This window comes from Sciurus carolinensis, chromosome 11, assembly GCF_902686445.1.
Source record: "Sciurus carolinensis chromosome 11, mSciCar1.2, whole genome shotgun sequence".
NCBI classification, from domain to species: Eukaryota; Metazoa; Chordata; class Mammalia; order Rodentia; family Sciuridae; genus Sciurus; species Sciurus carolinensis.
The window spans coordinates 33,257,398-33,277,269 of NC_062223.1; the positions used below are offsets into that span (position 1 = coordinate 33,257,398).

At 35.4% G+C, this 19,872-nt stretch overlaps 1 protein-coding gene across 20 annotated transcripts in view; it reads left to right on the forward strand.

Annotated features, from left to right (window-relative positions):
- The window catches only part of Phf21a (PHD finger protein 21A), a 174,531-nt gene that overhangs the window by 37,424 nt on the left and 117,235 nt on the right, over window positions 1–19,872 (forward strand). For 11 of the 20 annotated variants that reach the window (XM_047515857.1, XM_047515847.1, XM_047515849.1 and 8 more), the window contains 3 exons: window positions 40–183; window positions 5,208–5,240; window positions 7,614–7,700. In XM_047515857.1, the coding sequence (XP_047371813.1) occupies window positions 130–183; window positions 5,208–5,240; window positions 7,614–7,700 (174 nt within the window). In that variant the 5' untranslated portion in view covers window positions 40–129. Of the gene's footprint in view, window positions 1–39; window positions 184–5,207; window positions 5,241–7,613; window positions 7,701–19,872 lie in introns of those variants that run through there. The other 9 variants (XM_047515860.1, XM_047515866.1, XM_047515858.1 and 6 more) reach the window with 2 other exon arrangements.

The following is a 19,872-nucleotide window of genomic DNA, read 5'->3' on the forward strand; positions in this document are numbered from 1 at the left end:
TCCCAATTAATGATCCAAAACATTTTATGATCTCTACAGCTGCATCAAGAAGAAGAGTTTGTTATTTTAAACAGAGGCTGAAGAAACTGTAGAATTAGCAGACATAAGAGAAAGTGGAGAAGGTAGAGGATGGAGTTGCAGACTCTACAGGAGGCTCTTAAAGTGGAAATTCAGGTTCACCAGGTATGTTGCATTATTGGCTTCTCCCACATTGTGTATTAGTAATCAGGCCCATCTCTGGGTTTTGGTAGTTTTAAAATCATGTTTAAGAGTAATGTCATTTGCCTTTTATACTCAACAAATGCATCAGTACTTTTAAGAACTTTAATAAAACATTCCTGACTTCCCTTCCAGAGAAAAGGACTGAAACTATATATTTTTTTTTTTATTTTTTAGTTGTCGATGAACCTTTATTTTATTTATTTTTTTATGTGGTGCTGAGGATTGAACCTAGTGCCTCACACATGCTAGGCAAGTGCTCTACACTGAGCCCCAGCCCCAGCCCGAAACTATATATTTTTTAATATCTCACAGGTATTTAGAAAACACTTATTTTCTGTTTTGTTTTCGTTTTTGGTTTATTTAAAGGACTTTGTTCGTGTACTATAACTTGCATGTTTTAAGTTGTGAGACATGTTGAGCTTAAGTATCATATACACTAGTTTTTACTCGTATGATTCAGCTTTATGCCATTTTTCTTTGGTGAAAATAATGTGATTGCTTTCACAGATGTTTAAATTTCAAATTTCATAATTCTTACATTTACCTTAGTTACCCAGATTGAACAAATCTTTAATGTAATTATAAAAGTGTATATATAAGTAAAATACAATTATGTTTCTATGTTTCTATAATCTGTTAACCTTAATAAGATAATTAATATTTATATATGAATATATAAAAATAAATATAATCAAGACAAAGGTATTGTTTTAACAGACTGTCACTGTGTTGTGTCTATTTTCTAGATATTAGCTGGGCATTAGGCTAAAGACACACATACAAACGCGTATATGTATAATCCTTGGTACTCAAAAATCTTAAATGATGGTGATTTGACTACTTCTAAATGTGTAACAGTTGGGGATATGAGAATGGAGAAGAGAAGGGATTTTCTTTTTTTTTTGGCAGAACTATGGATTGAAATCAGGGTCTTCCATATGCTAGACAAGCACACTACCATTGAGTTAACATCCCTAGCCCAGAAACTACTTTTTAAAGATATTTGTTTTTAGATATAGTTTCTCTTATTTTATCTAAATAATCTAAAGTAACATTAATTTCTGAAATTCTTGGGAGATATCTTAGGCTCTTGATAACGTCTAGATTTGCTCGTTACCTAGAATTAGTGTGGATGAGAACTTATAGGAAAGCTTCAAAGGCAATTTTTTGTGTGTATTTCTTTTCTACATTAAATCTATATTTTGGAAATCTCTGCTGCTGTTTGGAATCTTGTTAGAGACTCTTATTAACAAGTGAACTTCTTTTAGTATATACTAAGTTGTCTGTATTATCTTATTTGACCTTGTTTTTGGTACTGATTAAGGAGCGTAAAAATTTATTTACAGAAACAAGCTTGTCTTTTTCCTGGATAAAAGTATTTTTAACATAGATGTGTATTGAATACTCAGTTGTCTTAATGGAGGTAACAAAAGTTAAATTCACAGTTTGTTTAAATTGTTTTATCATCATGGAATAAATTTTGAGAATACAGTAATCAATCTGAAATTTGTATGGATCAAAGATAATTTATGATGCTTTTTGTGATTTTTGGAGTTTTACCTCCTCTTAAGAAATTTTGAGATGGCAAAGTTAACATTCTGCTTCTAGTTCCTCCTCACAAGATATAAAGACTCATTACCTAAATTGAACTTAATTATAAATTAAATACAATTCTTAAGTTTTATTTTGTTTCGTATTTTGAATTCAGGCATACAAATTTTATAAAAAGTATATTTATGAAAATGTTACCTGTTTTTAAATCTAAGTAAAGATTTCAAATTATATTTGTTGACTCAAAAGGGATTTAATAGTCTTCTTCAAGTTATCCTAAATACTCTTTTAATATTCACATTAACTGTCAGTTTCCCTGCATATTTAGTTATTGGTTTTGGACATAAACTTAATAGGTTTTATATTCATTCTTAATATAAATTTTGTGTACTAACTGATATTTCTATGTCAGTATTTTACCATACAAAACATGTAAGACATTTCACTCCAGTTACATTTGAAATACTTTGTGATTTTTGAAAAAAATTGTCAATATTAAGTCCAAATGACATGCCCGGTTCATAAAACTGATGTCATTTTGATTGGATATGGAGTAACCTACACAATCATGAATCATGACATGTTCAGGGATGCTCGAAATGACAGAGTAAAGGCATTGGTTGTAGAAACCAGGCAACAGGTACCCTTTGTTGCATTTCCAGTTAGGGAATGCAAGTAGGCTGAAATCAAGCTTACTGGATAGAAATCATCTTATGAAACTGCCGGCTCTTGCTGTAGTAGAAGCATATTTTTATTCTTTGTTTTCTGAGTGAGGGGGGAGATAGAACTATGTATATACATACTTAATGTTCAGTAAATATTTATAATGGCCATCTTTTGGGAGGGGAGTCACCTTTTCCCCCTCCCTTTCTTTGATTGTTTTTAGGTGGATTTGATGGAGGCTTATTGAAACTTTCAGAGTGTTTATTCCATATAGAATGGAGAATAATATGATGAAGACGTTAGCAAACTTTTTCTGTGAAGGCCAGATGGTTAAGATATTTTAGGTTTTGCAGGTCATTTGTAGTCTCTGTCACAATTTCTGCGCTCTGTTGTTGTACAGACAAGTCAGTCACAAATGGGTGTGGCTGTGTTTCATAAAACTTTACAGAAACAGGTGTTGGGCCAGATTTGGCCAATTGGCTGTTGTTTGCTTATCTTTGCATAAAGTACATACTCATGAAAAATTGTGTTCATATAATAGAAAGCAATTTTGGTTTAACAACGTCAGCCTTAAGTCGCTGGGGGTTTGGGTGGTCTAGTAAGTTGGTTTGCTCAGCTTGTCCTCTCTTAATCCAGATTGTCTAAAATGCTGTTTAACTGCTTACACATAGAAAAGTTGGCTTATTTATATCTTCTAGAGGTGGAGATTTAGTAGGGTTATCATTCAGTTTTTAGATTTCAGTGTCATGGAAGAAAAGCCTTTTCAGCTTCAAAAAGACAGTTGTAGTATAAATAGCCAGTTCTCTGGTAACCACATCACAAAGGAATATCAGAGGCTTTTTTCACTGAAAAGTATGGCTAGATTTGTAAAATTATATAAAACCTTGTGCTTCTTTTCTTTTCTTTCTTTCTTTCTTTTTTTTCTTTCTTTTTTTTTTTTTTTTTTTTGATACTGGGATTGAACCCGGGGATGCTTAGCCACTGAGCCATATCCCCAGCCTTTTTTAAAAAATATTTTTATTTAGAGACAGGGTCTCACTAAGTTGCTGAGGCTGGTTTTGAACTTGTGATCCTTTTGGTTCATCCTCCTGAGCTTCTGGGATTCCAGACATGTGCCATTGTGCCTAGCAAACCTTGAATTTGAATTCTGTTGGACTCTTAGAATGTGTTTTATTACTACTGTGTAGATTTAAATCTAGGATATAGATGAGCTACTATTGTCAAATATGAAGTAGAACATAGTGACATTCACTTTGTGTATTTGGAAGTCACATGGTTGGCAACCTCAGCTATTCAGAATGTGTCTTAACACCAGGAAGAAAGTCTTTTGTCCAAGTAGAATAAATGTCACAATCTTTGTTATTCACCAAAGATTATACGTTTTACTCAAGGGGGATTTCTTAAGTTATTTCAGTCTATTCACTCATCTTAAAATTAGTTCAGTGAGTATATCACATGCTGATCAGAAGGACCAAATTTAAGTTGGGGTTCAGGGCTGTTAAGAGGGAGTCACAACAGTAGGAGCAAGATTGCTAGCTGACTGCTTGACATTAAAGAGTAGACTGAAAAGCTAAAAGGTACACATAACTTTTTTTTTTTTTTTTTGGTACCTGGGACCAAGAAAACCCCAGGGCTCTTCACCACTGAGCTTCATCCCCAGCCCTTTATATTTTTTATTTTGAGACAGGGTCTTGCTACGTTGCTTAGGGCCTGGCTAAGCTGCTGAGGTTGGCTTTGAACTTGGAATCCTTCTGCCTCAGCCTCCTAATCCAACTGGCATTCAGGCACACATCACCATGCCCTGTTTAACAACTCTTTAAAATAGCAGTTTTGGACCTTTTATTGTAAGGACCTTATTGTACTGTTTGTAGTATAGTATATTAATTGATCCTTTTGTGCCTTTAAGTAACAGTAAGAGTTTGACAATTTAAAAGTGCCTTGTTAAGATTTTTCCATTGTATGTGAAACTCAGAGAATAGCTTATTCCCAGATACTTTCAGGAATCAGCCCTCTGATATTCCTTTATCCTTCAAATTTATCTGTCCAAGGTTATTGCTACCTTTGGACAGCAATATTTTTACAAGTTGGTAGATCAAATGACATTTATTTTTGGTTATTTGTCGGGCTTTCATTTTCCTAATGAAGGTCTCATTCTTTTTTCCAGAGGAATATAGGTGGGTAGAGTTTTGCATTATTCCTCTACTTTCTTGTTCTCAAATATTGAGTATCACTGGTCCACTGAACATATCCTTCCCTGAGTCCCCTCCTACCTTGATAGAAGACAGTGGCAAAGTCACAGCTGACATCAGCCTCTCTCTGTTGTGAGAATCAACTCAATACATCTGCCAAATCGGTACTCTGTTGTACCCAAACAGGCTGGTTTTGTATGGGTGCAGCTCTTTCCAGGTCTTGCTTGGGACTTTAGACAGTGACAGCATGTTAGAGGATGCTTAGCTTGTGAGTAACCACCTTGTTTAAATTGCCTTTTAAAAGCTACTGCCTTCCATCCCTGTCTCCACATTTAAAAATCAGGTACTTTTTTCATTTCAAATGGAAAGTGATAGTTTGGTTATTTTGTTTTCCTATTAAGAAAAGTGCTTCGTTAACTTTTCACAAAGATCACAGAATCTTTTTTGTCTCTTCTGATTGTGGTGGTGTTTTATTTTGTGTGTGTGTTGACTTTAAAACCCTAGATTTTTGGGGCCCAAGCTGATTAGCCCTACAGCATTGCTGTGTAATACTAATGGTTTTTTCTCTCTCTCTGTTATCAGAAACTGGTTGCTCAAATGAAGCAGGATCCACAGGTAAAATATTTTGCAATTTTCAGTCACTTAATTTTTAAATTAAAAAATAATTTAAAATAAAATGACCATAAAATATTTGAATGTAGATGGTACTTAAGTTTTAAAGAACTATTTCATCTCTAACAGAAAATATCTTTAGCATGTTGGTTTTTCATATTTTATGGGTTTAGAAATATCCAGTCATTGTACTATAATATAGCTATCATTTCATCTTTGTTATTGTTAATTTGCTTTTATGTTCATTGCTCTGAGTATTTTGGGAGAAATATTGAGAGTTAATATTAATACTATTAATATATTTTATTTTTTATTTTTTGCAGTACTGGAAATGGAACCCAGGGGAGCTTTACCACTGAGCTACATCCCCAGCCCCTTTAAAATTTTTGAGACAGGGTCTCACTAAGTTGCTGAGGTTGGCTTTGAACTTGTGACCGCCTCCTGCCTCAGCCTTTCTGAGTTCCTGGAATTACAGATGTAATCTCAGTATGCCACCACACCTGGCAGTATTCTTCATATAAATTAAATTTCATTTTCATAAGTTCACTTATTCAAAATCAGAGTTTGTAAGGGTTTCTTTAGTCTCAAAATTATTGAAAGTTGACCTAAATCACTCAATGTAAGAATTTTAGAATAAAATTATGAAAATATTAAACTTTTTTATTTTTGAAAGAACCCTTCAAAGAGGGTTTTAGAAATATCTTATATAATAATAGTCTAGAAAAGGTTAAATTTCTTTACATTTTCATAGGAGTTTTTGACTTGGGCATTTTCTTCTGAAGAGAAATCTTCCCCAAAAGTTATTCTGTCTTTTGAAGATTTATATTTGTTATTCAGGCAGTGTTTCTTTTGCAACATTAGCAGTGGATCATATATGCTTCTTTGTAAAGTAAGATAAATTCTTAAAGAATGGTGCTGAGGCAGACTGATTTTTGGAATTGGAAAAAAATAGTGTTCATCTCCACAAATTTAGGACTCAATTGTGTGAGCATTGTATTTTAATGCTGGCATTGGTAACCCACATTTAGTCCTGTTTGACAGTCGAACTTCATGACAAAGTTCTTTATTTTTATTTTTTTGGTATATGTACAATTTAAATAGGATTTAGGGAGTCAAGAGGCCATAGACCCTGGATTAATAGGTCCTTTCGTAGTTAATGTGGTAAGCTATGTTATCAGCACCTGAAGTATCCTTAGAAGCTAGCCTTTCTAATGTAGTTTGTGATCATGTAAAAATAGTCTTAAACAGAAGAATCTGAGGGCCAGTAACTTGTGGGACAGCATTATAGGTGAACTCATTAGAAAAGCCTTCCACCAAATACACTTTAAAAAGTTCCCATGGGTCTGGATGCCATGGTATATCCTTGTAATTCCATCTGTGTGGGAGACTGAGGCAGGAGGAACTCAATTTCAAGGCTAGTGTGGGCAACATCACGAGACCCTGTCTCAAAGTAAAAAATTAAAGGGTTAGAGGTATAACTCAGTAGTAGAGTGCTCCAATACCAAGTATAAGCCCCTGTGTTCAGTTCCCAGTACTGTCAAATTAAAAAAAAGGTCCTAATTAAGTAAACTTTAAACTCATTAGAGGGGGAGGACTTTTAACAGATGACTAGATTGGATAAATGAAGTGTGTAAAGGCAGTGTCTGTGAAATGATCAAGTAAAAGTCTCATTGGGTGAGGAGGTGGGGTGGGGCTTCAGTCTGCTAGTAGGCTCTCCTGCTACATTAAACATTTGAAAACTTAAATTTTCACCTCCCTTCTTGAGTAAAAGACAAGCATGCTCAGTGTGTCTCATCTAAAATAGTATTCCTTTTTTTGATTCCTAGAATTTTAGAACTGAGAAAATGCCCTGGTAGTCAGTGTGTTAATTTGAATGATGTAGTGTGTTAAGGCAGTTAAGAGTACTGACAGCTTTTCAAATCTAGGCTAAAATAACAAATGTACTTTACTAAATAAGGGAGAGGACAAGTAGAGAAAAACCTCTTATCTTTGTTGATAATGCTGCTAAGCATACAGTGTATGCATACTTATAACCTCCATTTTCCTGGTTTTGTCTGATTAGTGGAGCTTCGGGTTTTCTGTCAACTGATACATTCTAAAAAGAATAACAGTATTTTAGTAAAAAGGTACTTTTATAGAGCAAGAGGCTAAAATATAAAACAACTTATAATTTAAAACAGTTGAAAGAATCTGCTCCTATTCTGGTGCTAGGAGCCCACATTTAGGATTTCTGCATTAGGGGGTGATACTGTGATTATAATTTAATGCATGACAAATTCAGTTGGCTAAATGCTTAAGGTTGCTTCATCATTTGTAATACAGTATGCATAGTCTTCTTGCTACTATTCTGTTAACAAATGAATATCTTTCTCACAGATATTTTTTCTTTCCAATCAGAATGCTGACTTAAAGAAACAGCTTCATGAACTCCAAGCCAAAATCACAGCTTTGAGTGAGAAACAGGTAGGGAAGTGGGGGGGGGGGTGTTGTATTTTTAACATTGTGTTCTAAAGATATGTCTGCTCCAGGCTTCTAAGAGAGCTGCTATTTTTCCTCATGTGTGAAAATAAGTGTGGGCAGCCAGACTCGGTTTTAATTTTGTTTGAGCTCTGTTTATCTATTTTTATTTTTGGTTGAAATCAGTCTGTAGAGTATCCCATGGGTATATGTTACTGGCAAACATCTAAAAGCAACGTGGCAGGCTGCCGTTAACTGTGTTAATTAAACTCTATGGTTTACCCATAGGGGAAGGGTACGAAAAGTTAGCGGGCGTGTGTGGTAGAGTTCTGTAGCTGTTGTGTGTGTCTTCTTACCTGTTGTAAAGGCCCAGGCCGACATTTAATTTACTTAGCGAGAACAGCTGTTCAGTGGCTCTTTGAATGTTTGGTCCCCCATTCTAGGTATTGTCATATTTCCATTTTAATCTTTATCAGATATTTACCTGCAGTTAAGTGAAAAAACTGGCAGAAACTTGTTAGACTTACTGTATATAGTGTCTTGCTTTTTCCCAAAGACATCTGGAAAGTATTGTTTGGAATTTTTTTTATAATGACCTCCACTCACCAATTTAGGCAGTTCCTGCCACCAGGTGGAGTGTGACAATTGATAGAACTATAAGTAAATGTCTGTGGTGATCTGTTAAAGAATTTGTTCTCTTGTTCTTTCCTCACCACTTTCCCTGGTTAAAAAGAGCATTTTCTGTCCTGCAGTAGGTAAATATGTAGGATAAAGCAATTTGTAGTTGATAGTTCATGCTAGTGACCTCTTACTGAAGATTTTTGATGAAATAGTTCTCAGTAACTGATTTTTTTAAGCTTTCATTTAGTGAAATAATAGCAATGAATGATTTATTCCTGGAGATTTCTGATTGTGTCTGAATTGCATTTTCATTTAACTGTAGGGGAAATAAACTTTGAGGACCATGTGGAAAAGATGAGTTAACATGAGTTAAATCATCTTCCAAGCAGAGTGAACAACTGCTTTTTACTCCTTACTCTTATTCTTATGCTTCCCCATCTTGTGTTCCCTACAGACTGTAGGTATTTTAGATTAGGGAATTGCCAAAGTAAAATCGGGAGGAATTTGTAAGGAAAATTACAAACAGTTTGTTAATATATATTTGGCTCTGAATGTGATTCCGTTTTGTCAAGTAAAAATGATGTGTGTTAGCAAAAGTGTTCTAGCTTTAGAATACTGGTAGCGCTGAGTCTCCTTGTAGTTTCAGGGTGAGTTTGACAAGATGCCAGTGAGTGAGTCAGTTTTGCTGAAAAATTCACGTGTTTGGGCAGAGAAAAAAGGTGAGAACTGATGAGTGGAATAGGGGGTTGGGGGATGCTATTGCAGTTAGGCCAACCCAAGGTTACATTTAGGGGAAATGGAGCAATTAAGGAAAACACTGCATTTGTTTGAAATTTTTGTTTGTGAGAACTATAGATTTGGTTTATTATGTAATTTCTATTCTTTAAATTTTTTTCCTGCTAGGGACCTCACTTAGTAGAAAATTGCAACCATCTATGTTCAGTAAGATATTTCATCAGGTGGCAAATTCTGCTTGTTGGCTGAGCTAAGTTTGGATTCTAGGAATTGGACTTAAAAGTTTCTAACATCAGGACAACCTGAGGTATACAAAATAAAGAAAACTGGAGTCAGAAACAAAATGCAGTCTTGCAGTTTTTGGAGTATTTGCTTAACTGTTAAAACAGACTTCTTGATGGAATAGAAAAATATCACTTTTAGGTAGGATAGTATTTGAAGGAAGCACAGCCATAAAGTTTAAAAGCTGATCCTTCCTCAGGCTTATTTCCAACATGAAACATTGCTATTGCTAATTAAGCTGTAGTTTAAAATAGTTTTATTTTAGGATAGATTTCTAATGCTTTATGCCCAGCTTTTGTTTTTCCTTCTCAAAAGATCCACTTAGCCTCTGGCAAAACTTACTGATTTTTCTAAAATCTGAATTACCTTACTCACATGACTAATACTTAATTTAACATTAATTTTTGGTTGTGAGAAAGATTAAAGCTCTATAGTATGAAGAATAATGTCATATTCCAGAATTAATAGCAATTAACTCTTTGTAATATTTGCTTCCATTTTCTTTTCATCTGCATTTTCAATACCATTTGAAAACATAATTATACAAGTAATAGATACACATATTCTCTTATTTTGCTTTATTAAAAAATAAAACATTGCAAGTAATCACTAATTCTTACAATAGACACTTATTAGTTCTTATTCTTTATTGTGACCTTGATCTTTGATACTTTCTTCCTTAAATTTAATTATGTAATAATGTGCTTCATTTGGAAAAATATAGTCTTTAGTGAACATTCTTCATGACTGAAATTCAGTGTATTTCACTGAACTATTGGTATAAGGTTCTAGTTCTTTCAAACTGTAACTTGAGATTTCTGAATAGAAACTCAAGTTTTTAAAAAATTTCTTTTGTACTGTAGCTAGACAGCATGCCTATATTTTATTTGCTTATTTTTGTATGTGGTGCTAAGGATCGAACCCAGTGCCTCACACGTGCTATTGAGCCCCAGCCCCAGTTGAAACTCTCAGATTTTGAAGTCAGTTTCTTAACCTACAGGGCTTTTAACTGGTGGTTGACAGTTATAACTCAGAAAATACCCAGACTTGATTGGCTAGGTAAATTATGTAGCCATTAAAATCATGACTTTAAAAAACATTACTTTAGTGGTAATGAAATGTGCTCCTGATAAAATAAGTAAAAAGGCACATATAATTTTATATGCATTATAATCCCATTTTTGTATTTGTCTCTATGTATGTAGGCATGAAAGTGTGTATCAAAACAGTGTCAGCATAAAATGTTGAAAGGTGATTTTACACATGGTTCATTTTTTTCTGTATACGCCTTTGTATATTTTCTAAATTCTCCACAGTAAATATGTTTCCCTTTTAGAATCAGAAATAAACACACATTATTTCAAAGAAATTTTAACACTAACCTCTTCTCTATGCCAGGGATAGCTTTTAAAAATCTCATGGCATTCTCCTCATGATGTGTGAACCGCTCTAATCCGAGAGTTCCACTACTTTAAACAGTAGCAATGCTGAGTGGGGAGGCAGCTGTTGATTTCCTTAACAGGGTTTGTTCTCTTTCTCCACTTCCCCCTGCCTTTCTTTTTGACGGGCATCTTTGGTCCTTTTCTTTTCAGAATAGAGAGATTTTGAGATTGGATCCAAAGCTCATAGTTGCTCTAGTGCTTGCTTTAATTCTAATATCTTGTGGGAGAAATGGTGGTGGGTTTTGTTTGTTTTTGTTTTTTTAAATTGCATCGCTTGGTATCAAACCCAGGGCCTTTTGAAAGTTAGGCAAGTGCTTAACAATTGAGCTACACCCCCAACCCAACCCAACCCAACCCAACCCAAGAGGCAATCTTAGTATCACAGTTTGTTCCTTGGCCCTGTGGGGATTCAGACTTAAGTCATCTAAGTTGTATCCTTGTTTTCCCTGGTTTTAAACGGTTTGCCATCCTACCTCCCTTCACCTGGCAGGATTCACATCACAGCTTCCTCTGAGGAGCCGTCCCTGAAACTCTTCCTATCAGTCAAAATCAACTATTTCTGTCATAATCTCTCTTTGAACCATTCCATTTTCCGTCGTAGTTATGCCATTTAAGATTAAGTTCAGCTATGAATGACTGAAAACCTCAAGTAAAGGTGGCTTAAACATGGTAAAATTTCCTTTCTCACATCTGAAAGCTCTGTAGGTGGACTCTGACTGGGGAGAGTGGTTCCACAGTGTCAGGGAACCCAGGCTCCTCCTATTTGTTGCTCTGTCATTCTCAGCAAGAAGCTTCCACATCATAGTCCAAAATAGCAACTCCATCTGGTGAGAAGGGGGAAAACAACAAAGAGCAATTAAGTATGGAAGTTACATGCACCACTTCCAGTTAGAACCCATTGAACTGAGCTTAGTCATATGACCTCAGCTAAGAGCAAGGAAGACTGGGAAATGTGGTTTATTGTTGGTAGCCATGACCAGATAAAATTCAGGGACTGTAATTGAGTAAGAAATGGGAAATAATTACTAGGGATAATTAGCAGTTTCTAATACTGTAGCATGTCACAGTTTGTAATTATATGTCCATCTATATGATTACTTTGGTGTTTTTGTTTGTTTTGTTTTGTTTTGCTTATTTGTGGTGCTGGGGATCGAACCCAGGGACTTGCACACACATACTAGTGAAGCACTCAGTCACTGAGCTACATCCCAAGCCCTGTGATTACTGTTTTTCAAATGTCTGTCTTCCTTATAGATTGTTAGTTTCAAGAATACAGAGAAAGTGTTTGTTGTACATTTTTTCCTAGCATATCTAATATACTATTTAACAAAAAATACTAAAATAGCACAGAAGTATTTGTATTTCTTAAATGAATTTAGCTGATCTTTTCCTCCACTTACAGATAATTCTTTATTTTAAAAACAGTGCATCTTTCTTTTTATGCTTTTTAAATTTAATCTATTATGAATATCTTCTGACTTTTTTAATGTTCTTTCAGAGCATGATTTTTAACAGTTTCAAGTATTTAATTGCCTGGCTATATCCATAATTTTAAAAACAATTTTTCTATTATTTGATGTTAGGTTATTTCCAGGTTTGTTTTGCTTTGTTTGCTATTACAAATATTGCTGGGCTGTAGTTGTGGCTCAGTGGTAGAGCATTTGCCTTACTTAGCATGTGTGAAGCACTGGGTTCTATTCTTAGCACCACATATAAATAAATGAATATAATGAAGGTCTATCAACATTTTAAAATATTTTAAAAAATAAACATTGCTCTGAAAATCTGTTTATCTGATTGACTTAGGATAAATTACTAGGTATGAGATTACTGGGTGTGTTGGTTAGCTATCGCCATAACAATTCTACAAGACAAACCAGTTTTATTGAGTGGCTTATAGCAGTAAGTGTTTATTTTCATACTAGGTCTTTGGGGGTGGGTTTGGTCTATACTGGAGTTGGTTGGGCACCTCTGCTTTGGTTTGTGGGTTGACTAAGCTTGCTTCCAGGCTGCAGGTTTGGTTAGATCTGCCCTAAATGTGTTTATTTTGAGGCCTAACTTGAAGGGACAGCAGCTACCTGGAGCCTACTCATCGCTTGGTTTATCACCAGAGCAAAAGTAGTAGGCCAAATTACCAAAAATACTTTAAGACTCTGCTGGCGTTAGATCTTCATTAACCAAAACAAGTCATGTGGGCAAGCCTTCCCTTATAAAAGTTATTGATAAAGGGTGTGGATATCTAATTTTAAAAAGGGGAATCGAAAACAATAATCCATCTACCATACTTGAGTATAAGAAAATTTGTACCACATTAAAAATAAATAACATGCTGGCAGTGGAGGCATGTGCTTATAATCCCAACTATTTGGAAGGCTGAGGCCAGAGGATTGCAAATTGGAGCCTTGGTGGGGAAATACAGCAAGACTCAGTCTCAAAACCAACCAAAAAACCTCTATCACCTTAACAAACCCTTGTGCCACATATTTCCAACAAACCTCCAGAGAAGGCTCTTTCAGGGCAGTAGACTCTGTGAGTGCCTAGTTTTCCTCAAAAGATACACAAAGTGGGGAGAAAACACTTTACAAATTTGGAAAGATGGTTTAAAACATTTTGTCCCACTGTCCCGCATGTGGAACACATATAAAAATTTAAATACATTATATAAATTTAATATAATGAATAATGAGAATACAATTATGTTATAACGTGGTAATTATAACAATAATTATATATAAGCTATAGACTGTGATTTTCAACCTATTTTAATGTGCCTATGTCAGCTTTGTTGAAATATTCACAGAATTGAAAACTTGGAACTTAATGGGTTAATTTGTACCTGATTCTCATCTGGAGACGTACTTTTCATGGAATTTGCCGGTTGTCCATGTATGAATATTTCACAGTATTCTATAGAATTGCCTTTGGTTTTAGATTTTGTTTTTCTTTCACCCACTTTTCTCTTCCTCTGTTTTAGAGAGGTAGACTTCCTTGTAGCCTTTACTCTTTTCCTATGTTTGCTCCTCTGACTCTATTTAAAATCTTTATTCTTTCTTTATTTTAAATCTTTTTTCCTTACAGATTGCTTTAACCCAATAGTAGATGAAATACTTTTCTGGATTTAATAAATAGTTGCCATTTGTGGAACTAGTCTCAATTTTAAATTTGAGCATATTTAGTAAAATAGATTCTGAAGTCTTTGGGAGAGAAGTTTCTGTCCCTGCCATAACTAGTTATGTTTCTGATGCATAATTTAAGTGTGGTAGGTGTATTAGTCAGCTTTGTGTTACTACAATGAAATACTGAAGGCAAGTAAATTTGTAAAAGAAAAGACTTATTAGCTCACAGTTTTGGAGGTTTGAATTCAAGAGCGGTGGCCCCATTGGTTTGGGCCTCTGATGAGGGCAGAACATCATAGCAACAGCACATGGCAGAGCAAACCAGTCACATTATGAGCCAGGAAGCACAGAAAAAATGAGGAGAGAGAGAGAGAATGAGACTAGGGTTCCACTGTCCCATTTGACCTAAAGGTTCACAGTACCTCCCAAAAGTACCATCCTGGGGACCAAGCCCTTTAACCCTTGGGCTTTGAGGGACATTACCCATATTCAAACCATAGATATCAATAGGTGATTTGAACAATGGAGGAGGGGCACCATGTATTTGATCCTGTTTATAATAGGCTTGTTGACAGATGCCAGTTATTAAATGAGTTAATATATGGGTTTTCTTACTTATAGGATGTTTACATAATGCTTTTTAGCAGTTAATGAACAGTTTACTTTATTAGAATGCATTGAATTTTTTTGGAGATGAGTTCTCTTTAAATGGAAGTTGTATAAACTGTAGTAAGCAAGTCTGGAAACCTGATCTAGAACATCTAAAACAGCCTCTTCTGCATTGCTATGTGACTCACCTCATTCACCCTCTGCACTGAACTCATACACACTTTGTCCTCTAGTCTTGTCCAGTACTTGTGGCTTCTTGGTTGTGCTCTATTGTTTCTTCAACCTGGATGTTTTTCTACCTTTTTCCTTAGTGTAAACCAAAGGTCACCTTCTACCTTCTACCAGCAGGCCCATTTACAGGATAATATGTTATAGTAATAGCCACACAATAAAATTTGAAAATTACCATGAATAAATCAGGGTGCATTAGCAAGGGGTACTTAAGTGTTAGCTATGTATGCATTTAATGGAATAGTATGTAGTCATGAAAAAAAGAGTGGAAGCTTAACTAAATGGAAAAATAATGGTAAGTGAAAAGGCAAATAAAAAATATGTATAGTATAATTCTATATTTGTTTAAAATACAAACTACTAAAAATCATGTTTGTGTTTATGCATTCATGGTCATTTATACTTGAAAATGTAGGGGGAAAGGTCTAGAGTATCTTATTACACAAACCATTCATGGTGACTGCCTCTAAGAAATGGGATTCAAGAGAGTGACCAAGGGAAACCTGGTACTTTTGACCTTATTTTTTTATTATTTAAGTTAATTTTTACAAGGGCTGTGTATTAGCCTTTTAAACTATTGAAGCATAAAATAAATACAGAAAATTACACATCTAAATATGTATTCGTGTGTCTACACATATGGCTTAAATATATTTTTACAAATTGAAACACCTGGGTAACTTGTATCCATATCAGTAATAAGAATAATAATATTACCACAGAAACTCCTTTGTGCTACCTTCAATTCACTACTTCCCTCCACTAGAGAAACCACTGTTGTGACTTCTAACAGCACAGATTAATTTTGCCTGTGTATGAAATCAAATATTGGGTACTCTTCTCTGGTGTATTTTGTTCAACGTTATGTTTATCAGATTACATCTATTCTTTTGAAGTTTGAAAACTTTTAAAAAAATAATTATAGATTCATAGGAAGTTGTCTTTTGAAATTTTAAATCACTAGGGGAAAAATGTTTGTCATCTCCTGGATTTACCCACCCTAATATTGTGCTTTCTCTACTGTGAATTAATAGTTTCTTGCTCTGTGGCTCTTCTGTAGCTCTTATCTGTAACTGTTTGTCACTCTCCCTTTCTAGATTTGGAGCCCCTGTGAATTTTCTCTTGACCTTTATACACTGTATACCTAGCGCCTCACCCATTCGTTAAAGAAAAGCAGCAGGTTCTAGACCTGGCTGTGCCGTTCATTAACAGGGTTTGTGTCTACTAATATTCTCTGAACTGTTTTCCTTATCTGCAATGGGGACATTATAATTGTATCTGTTCAGGTGCTTTTAGTTGTATGTAATAGAAAGCCCAACCAAAAGCGCCTGAAACAGTAAGTGAACTTACTAATTCACATAATAAGAAACTGTTAGAGTCACTCAGTTCAGCAGCTCAACAGCACCATCAGGACCAATGTTCTGGTCCTGTTTCTTCTCTGTTTGTCAGCAAGCGATTTTTGTCGTCACAGGATGGCTGCTGGAACTCCAGTCATTATATCTTCACATACCAACGTTCTGAGGCAACACCCCCCTCAAAAAAAGAACTACTTCTTAAACATTTCTTCCTTAGATCAAGGAAAACTTCAATTAGAATTCCTTCAACAGACTTTGCATCACTTTGACCACAGTTTTGTCACATGCCAGAATTTAGTTCTTGGCAGGACTTAGGTCCTGAAGCTGGAGATTCACCTCTCAACCTTTTGGAGGCTAGATAGTGAAACAAAATTATTTTTTGCTAGCAAGGAAGCAAAGGATAGGGGATATTGGATGTTGAAAAAGCAGTGTTTTACTTAGTTTTTTTTTTTTTTTTTGTCACTGTGACCAAAATACCTGAAAGGAACAACGGAGGAGAAAAAAAGTTTATTTGGGTTAATAGGTGATCCGTTCCTCTAGGCCCAAGGTGAGGAAAGGGTACTGGGGAGCGAAGTTGCTCTGCTTATGGTGAGGTCAGGAAGTATGAAGGAAAGGGGCCTCAGGCAAGACGAACCCTTCCAGGCACCCCCTGTTACCTGCTTTCTCCAGCCATGTCCCTCCTGCCTACAGTTCCCACCCAGTCCATTCAAACCAGGATGGACCCATTCGGTCACAGCTCTTACAATGCAGTTACTTTATCTCTGAAAATTCCACAGAAGCACAGGAGCTTTGGGGGTGGTGGGGAGTACCACATATTAAAACTGTAATATTCAGTGTGTCTGTCTTTGGAACATTTTTTTTCCTACTAATGTAAATTAAATGCATTATATATCTGAAGATGTATGCGTGTGCTGAAATGCTATAAATTTATATCACCGCTAGTTATAGCATTAGTGTTACTGGCTTTGTGAAATATTTTTGAAATCCCCCCCCCCCCTTTTTTTTCCCTTGTGGTGCTGGGGATTGAACCCAAGGCCTTGTGCTTGCAAGGCAAGCACTCTACCAACTGAGCTATATCCCCAGCCCAGAAGTCTCCCTTTCTTAATCTACCTAGCAATCTGCTTTTAGAATAAGGAAAGCAAAAATAATTTTAGTATTCCTCAAAACAATAAATCATTAGAAGGATAAATCTATTACAAAAAATAATGTAACTTATTTCAAATGTGAATTAAAAATAATTTTAAAATTTTTTGAATATTTTAAAATTGTCTATAAACTATCATTATCATTATTAACATTCCATGCCTTTGAAACAAAGACACATGATGTCCATTGGTTAATAATACCTTCATATCTGTACTCTTTAGAAAAGCCATAGTTTATCAAAACTCAAATCACATTTTTGTTTTTCTGTTTCTTAAAATGTTAGATATTATAAATGATAGGTCAAATCACAAATTCCTTCATTTCCTTTTCCTGGAAGATTAGGGTGAAAGAATCAGGTGGGAAGAAATCCTTTGCTCTTTAACTAGGCTCTTCTCTTGGTAGCTGGTTAGATAAGAGGCTGTCCTGTGAAATTATCTTTTCAGAAGACACATTCCTCAATACTCCAGAAGACACATTCCAGATACTCCAGGTTCAGGAAGCAAGTGTTTGTGTGAATCAGCAGGGTTTGGCTCATCTTTTTCAGACTAGCTCTCTGAAAGTGACAGAGTGATTATTAGTTTTTGTCAGTTAAGTACCCAACATTCCTTTGCTCTGAAAAATGAGGCCTCCTGATCCTTAGCTCCCTAACTTGTTACCTTTTCTCCCACTCCCACCTCTACCACCTTTTGAAAGAAACCCCCCTCCTTGCCATAACAGATGATATCATTTTGACCAAGGAGGACACTAAAGAGAGAGTTCAGAGTTCTGAGCTTAATTCCCCTTATGAGCCCAAAAGACAATTACTGACCTGGTTTTATCTAGTGCTTTTGTCACTGGATGTAGCTATTGGGAAAAAAAGTTAGTAATACTTGACCAATGGAGCCAAGAAGCACTGAGAAATTGTAGTGCCTGAAGGAAAAGAATTTAGTGAAATTGGGGAGTGTGTTAACCAGTGGAACTTGAAATTTGTTTTTCTGAGTGTGTGATCTCATTTATTCAAGTGTAGAATTTTGTCGTGAATTTGAGCCAATTTCTTGTAAGATTTTGAGTTAATCCACAATTGCTGTTAATTAGAAGTAAGATAATAATAGACTTACTTTTTTAAAAAGCCTACATAATTTCGATCCTCACACCAACCAACAAAACAATAAAAACATACATCATTCAGCAATTCACTTTTTTCATGGAATGAAAAAGTAACAAAAAAAAAAAAAAAAAAAAACTGGGGTGAAATCAAATCTCCCAGACTGTTATTCACACCTAAAACCCCAACTAAAGTCAAGGCAGGGAAAGGTAACAATTGGAAGGCATCTGTCCTGAAAACATGTCAGCCCTCTTCTTACTCTCTTCTGTCTGTCCTGTGATGTGAGCTCATCTGATGACAGCACTTGAGGTTAGCAGAAGTGCTTCCCCACTGGGTGTGGACGTGCATGCCGATGATCCGGCTACTGGGGACACTATACGTTTGAGGACAATTTAGTGACAGCCTGTTTCAGAATAAAAAATAAAAAGAGCTGGGTGTGTAGCTCCGTGATAGATCACTTGCCTTACATGCTGGATACCCTGGGTTCCACGCTCCCCCCCTCCAAAAGGAAGTACTGTCCCTAAGCCTCATCTGCTGCTAAAAGGTGATAAAATTATATACAATCTTTTTACATTTCTAGTATCCATTTTCACAACTTTATTCCTCTAATTTTTGCTTGCTTAATTAATCTTCTTTAGGTAAAAAGCAAACTTTTTAGCTATTACTTAAAAGTATCCTTCTGAACAGAAATTGTATAGTTCTTCAAAGATGGAAAGACTGCTGTGATTCTCCAGAGCAAGGGTCACCTGGACCAAATCTGGCCTACTGCCTGTTTTTTATAAATGAAGTTGTTGTTACATAGCCATACTCCTTCATTTATGTATCCTGATGACTGCTTTCTTGAGCTACAATGACAAGTTAAATAGTCTCAACGAAACCTTAAAAGTGCAGCCTTATGGTAGATACTGTCTGGTTTTTTGTAGAAAGTTTGCCAGCCTCACTGTAGAGAACTCTTTAACTGGAGGGGCACTTGACTCAGAGGTGGTAAGCAGTCTAGGACAAGTGAAAATAGGGTACATGCTGAGAGATGAGAGACTCCCTGTACACAGGCCAGCCCCAGTGTTCAATTCACTTTCAGCACTTCTTTTTTTTTTTTTTTACCACTTTTATTTTGGGCTTTCTTTGTCTATTTCCTTTTTTCTGCATTTATTAAGGCATAATTAATATAAACTGTACACCTCAAAGTGTGTGTATGTGCCTGTGCTGCTGGGATTGAACCCAGGAAGTCTTATGTTCCGATGGTGTGACATCATCACCACTGTCAAGACAGTGAATGTATTTGTCACCTCTGAAAGTTTTCTCTTATTCCTTGGTGATCCTTCTTTTTCTCCCCCAACCCTGTATCTAGGCAAACACTGGTATACTTTTTGTCACTACAGAGTAGTTTTCATGTTCTAGAATTTTAAACAAATGAACTTAGTGTATATTCTTTGGTTTAGTTCCAGGCTTTAGATATTGCAAATAAAACTGTGAATATTCATATATAAGTTTTTTGTGTGGAGATAAACTTTCATTTCTCTTAGGTCAATGTATCAATGTATTTGGGTTATATGTTAG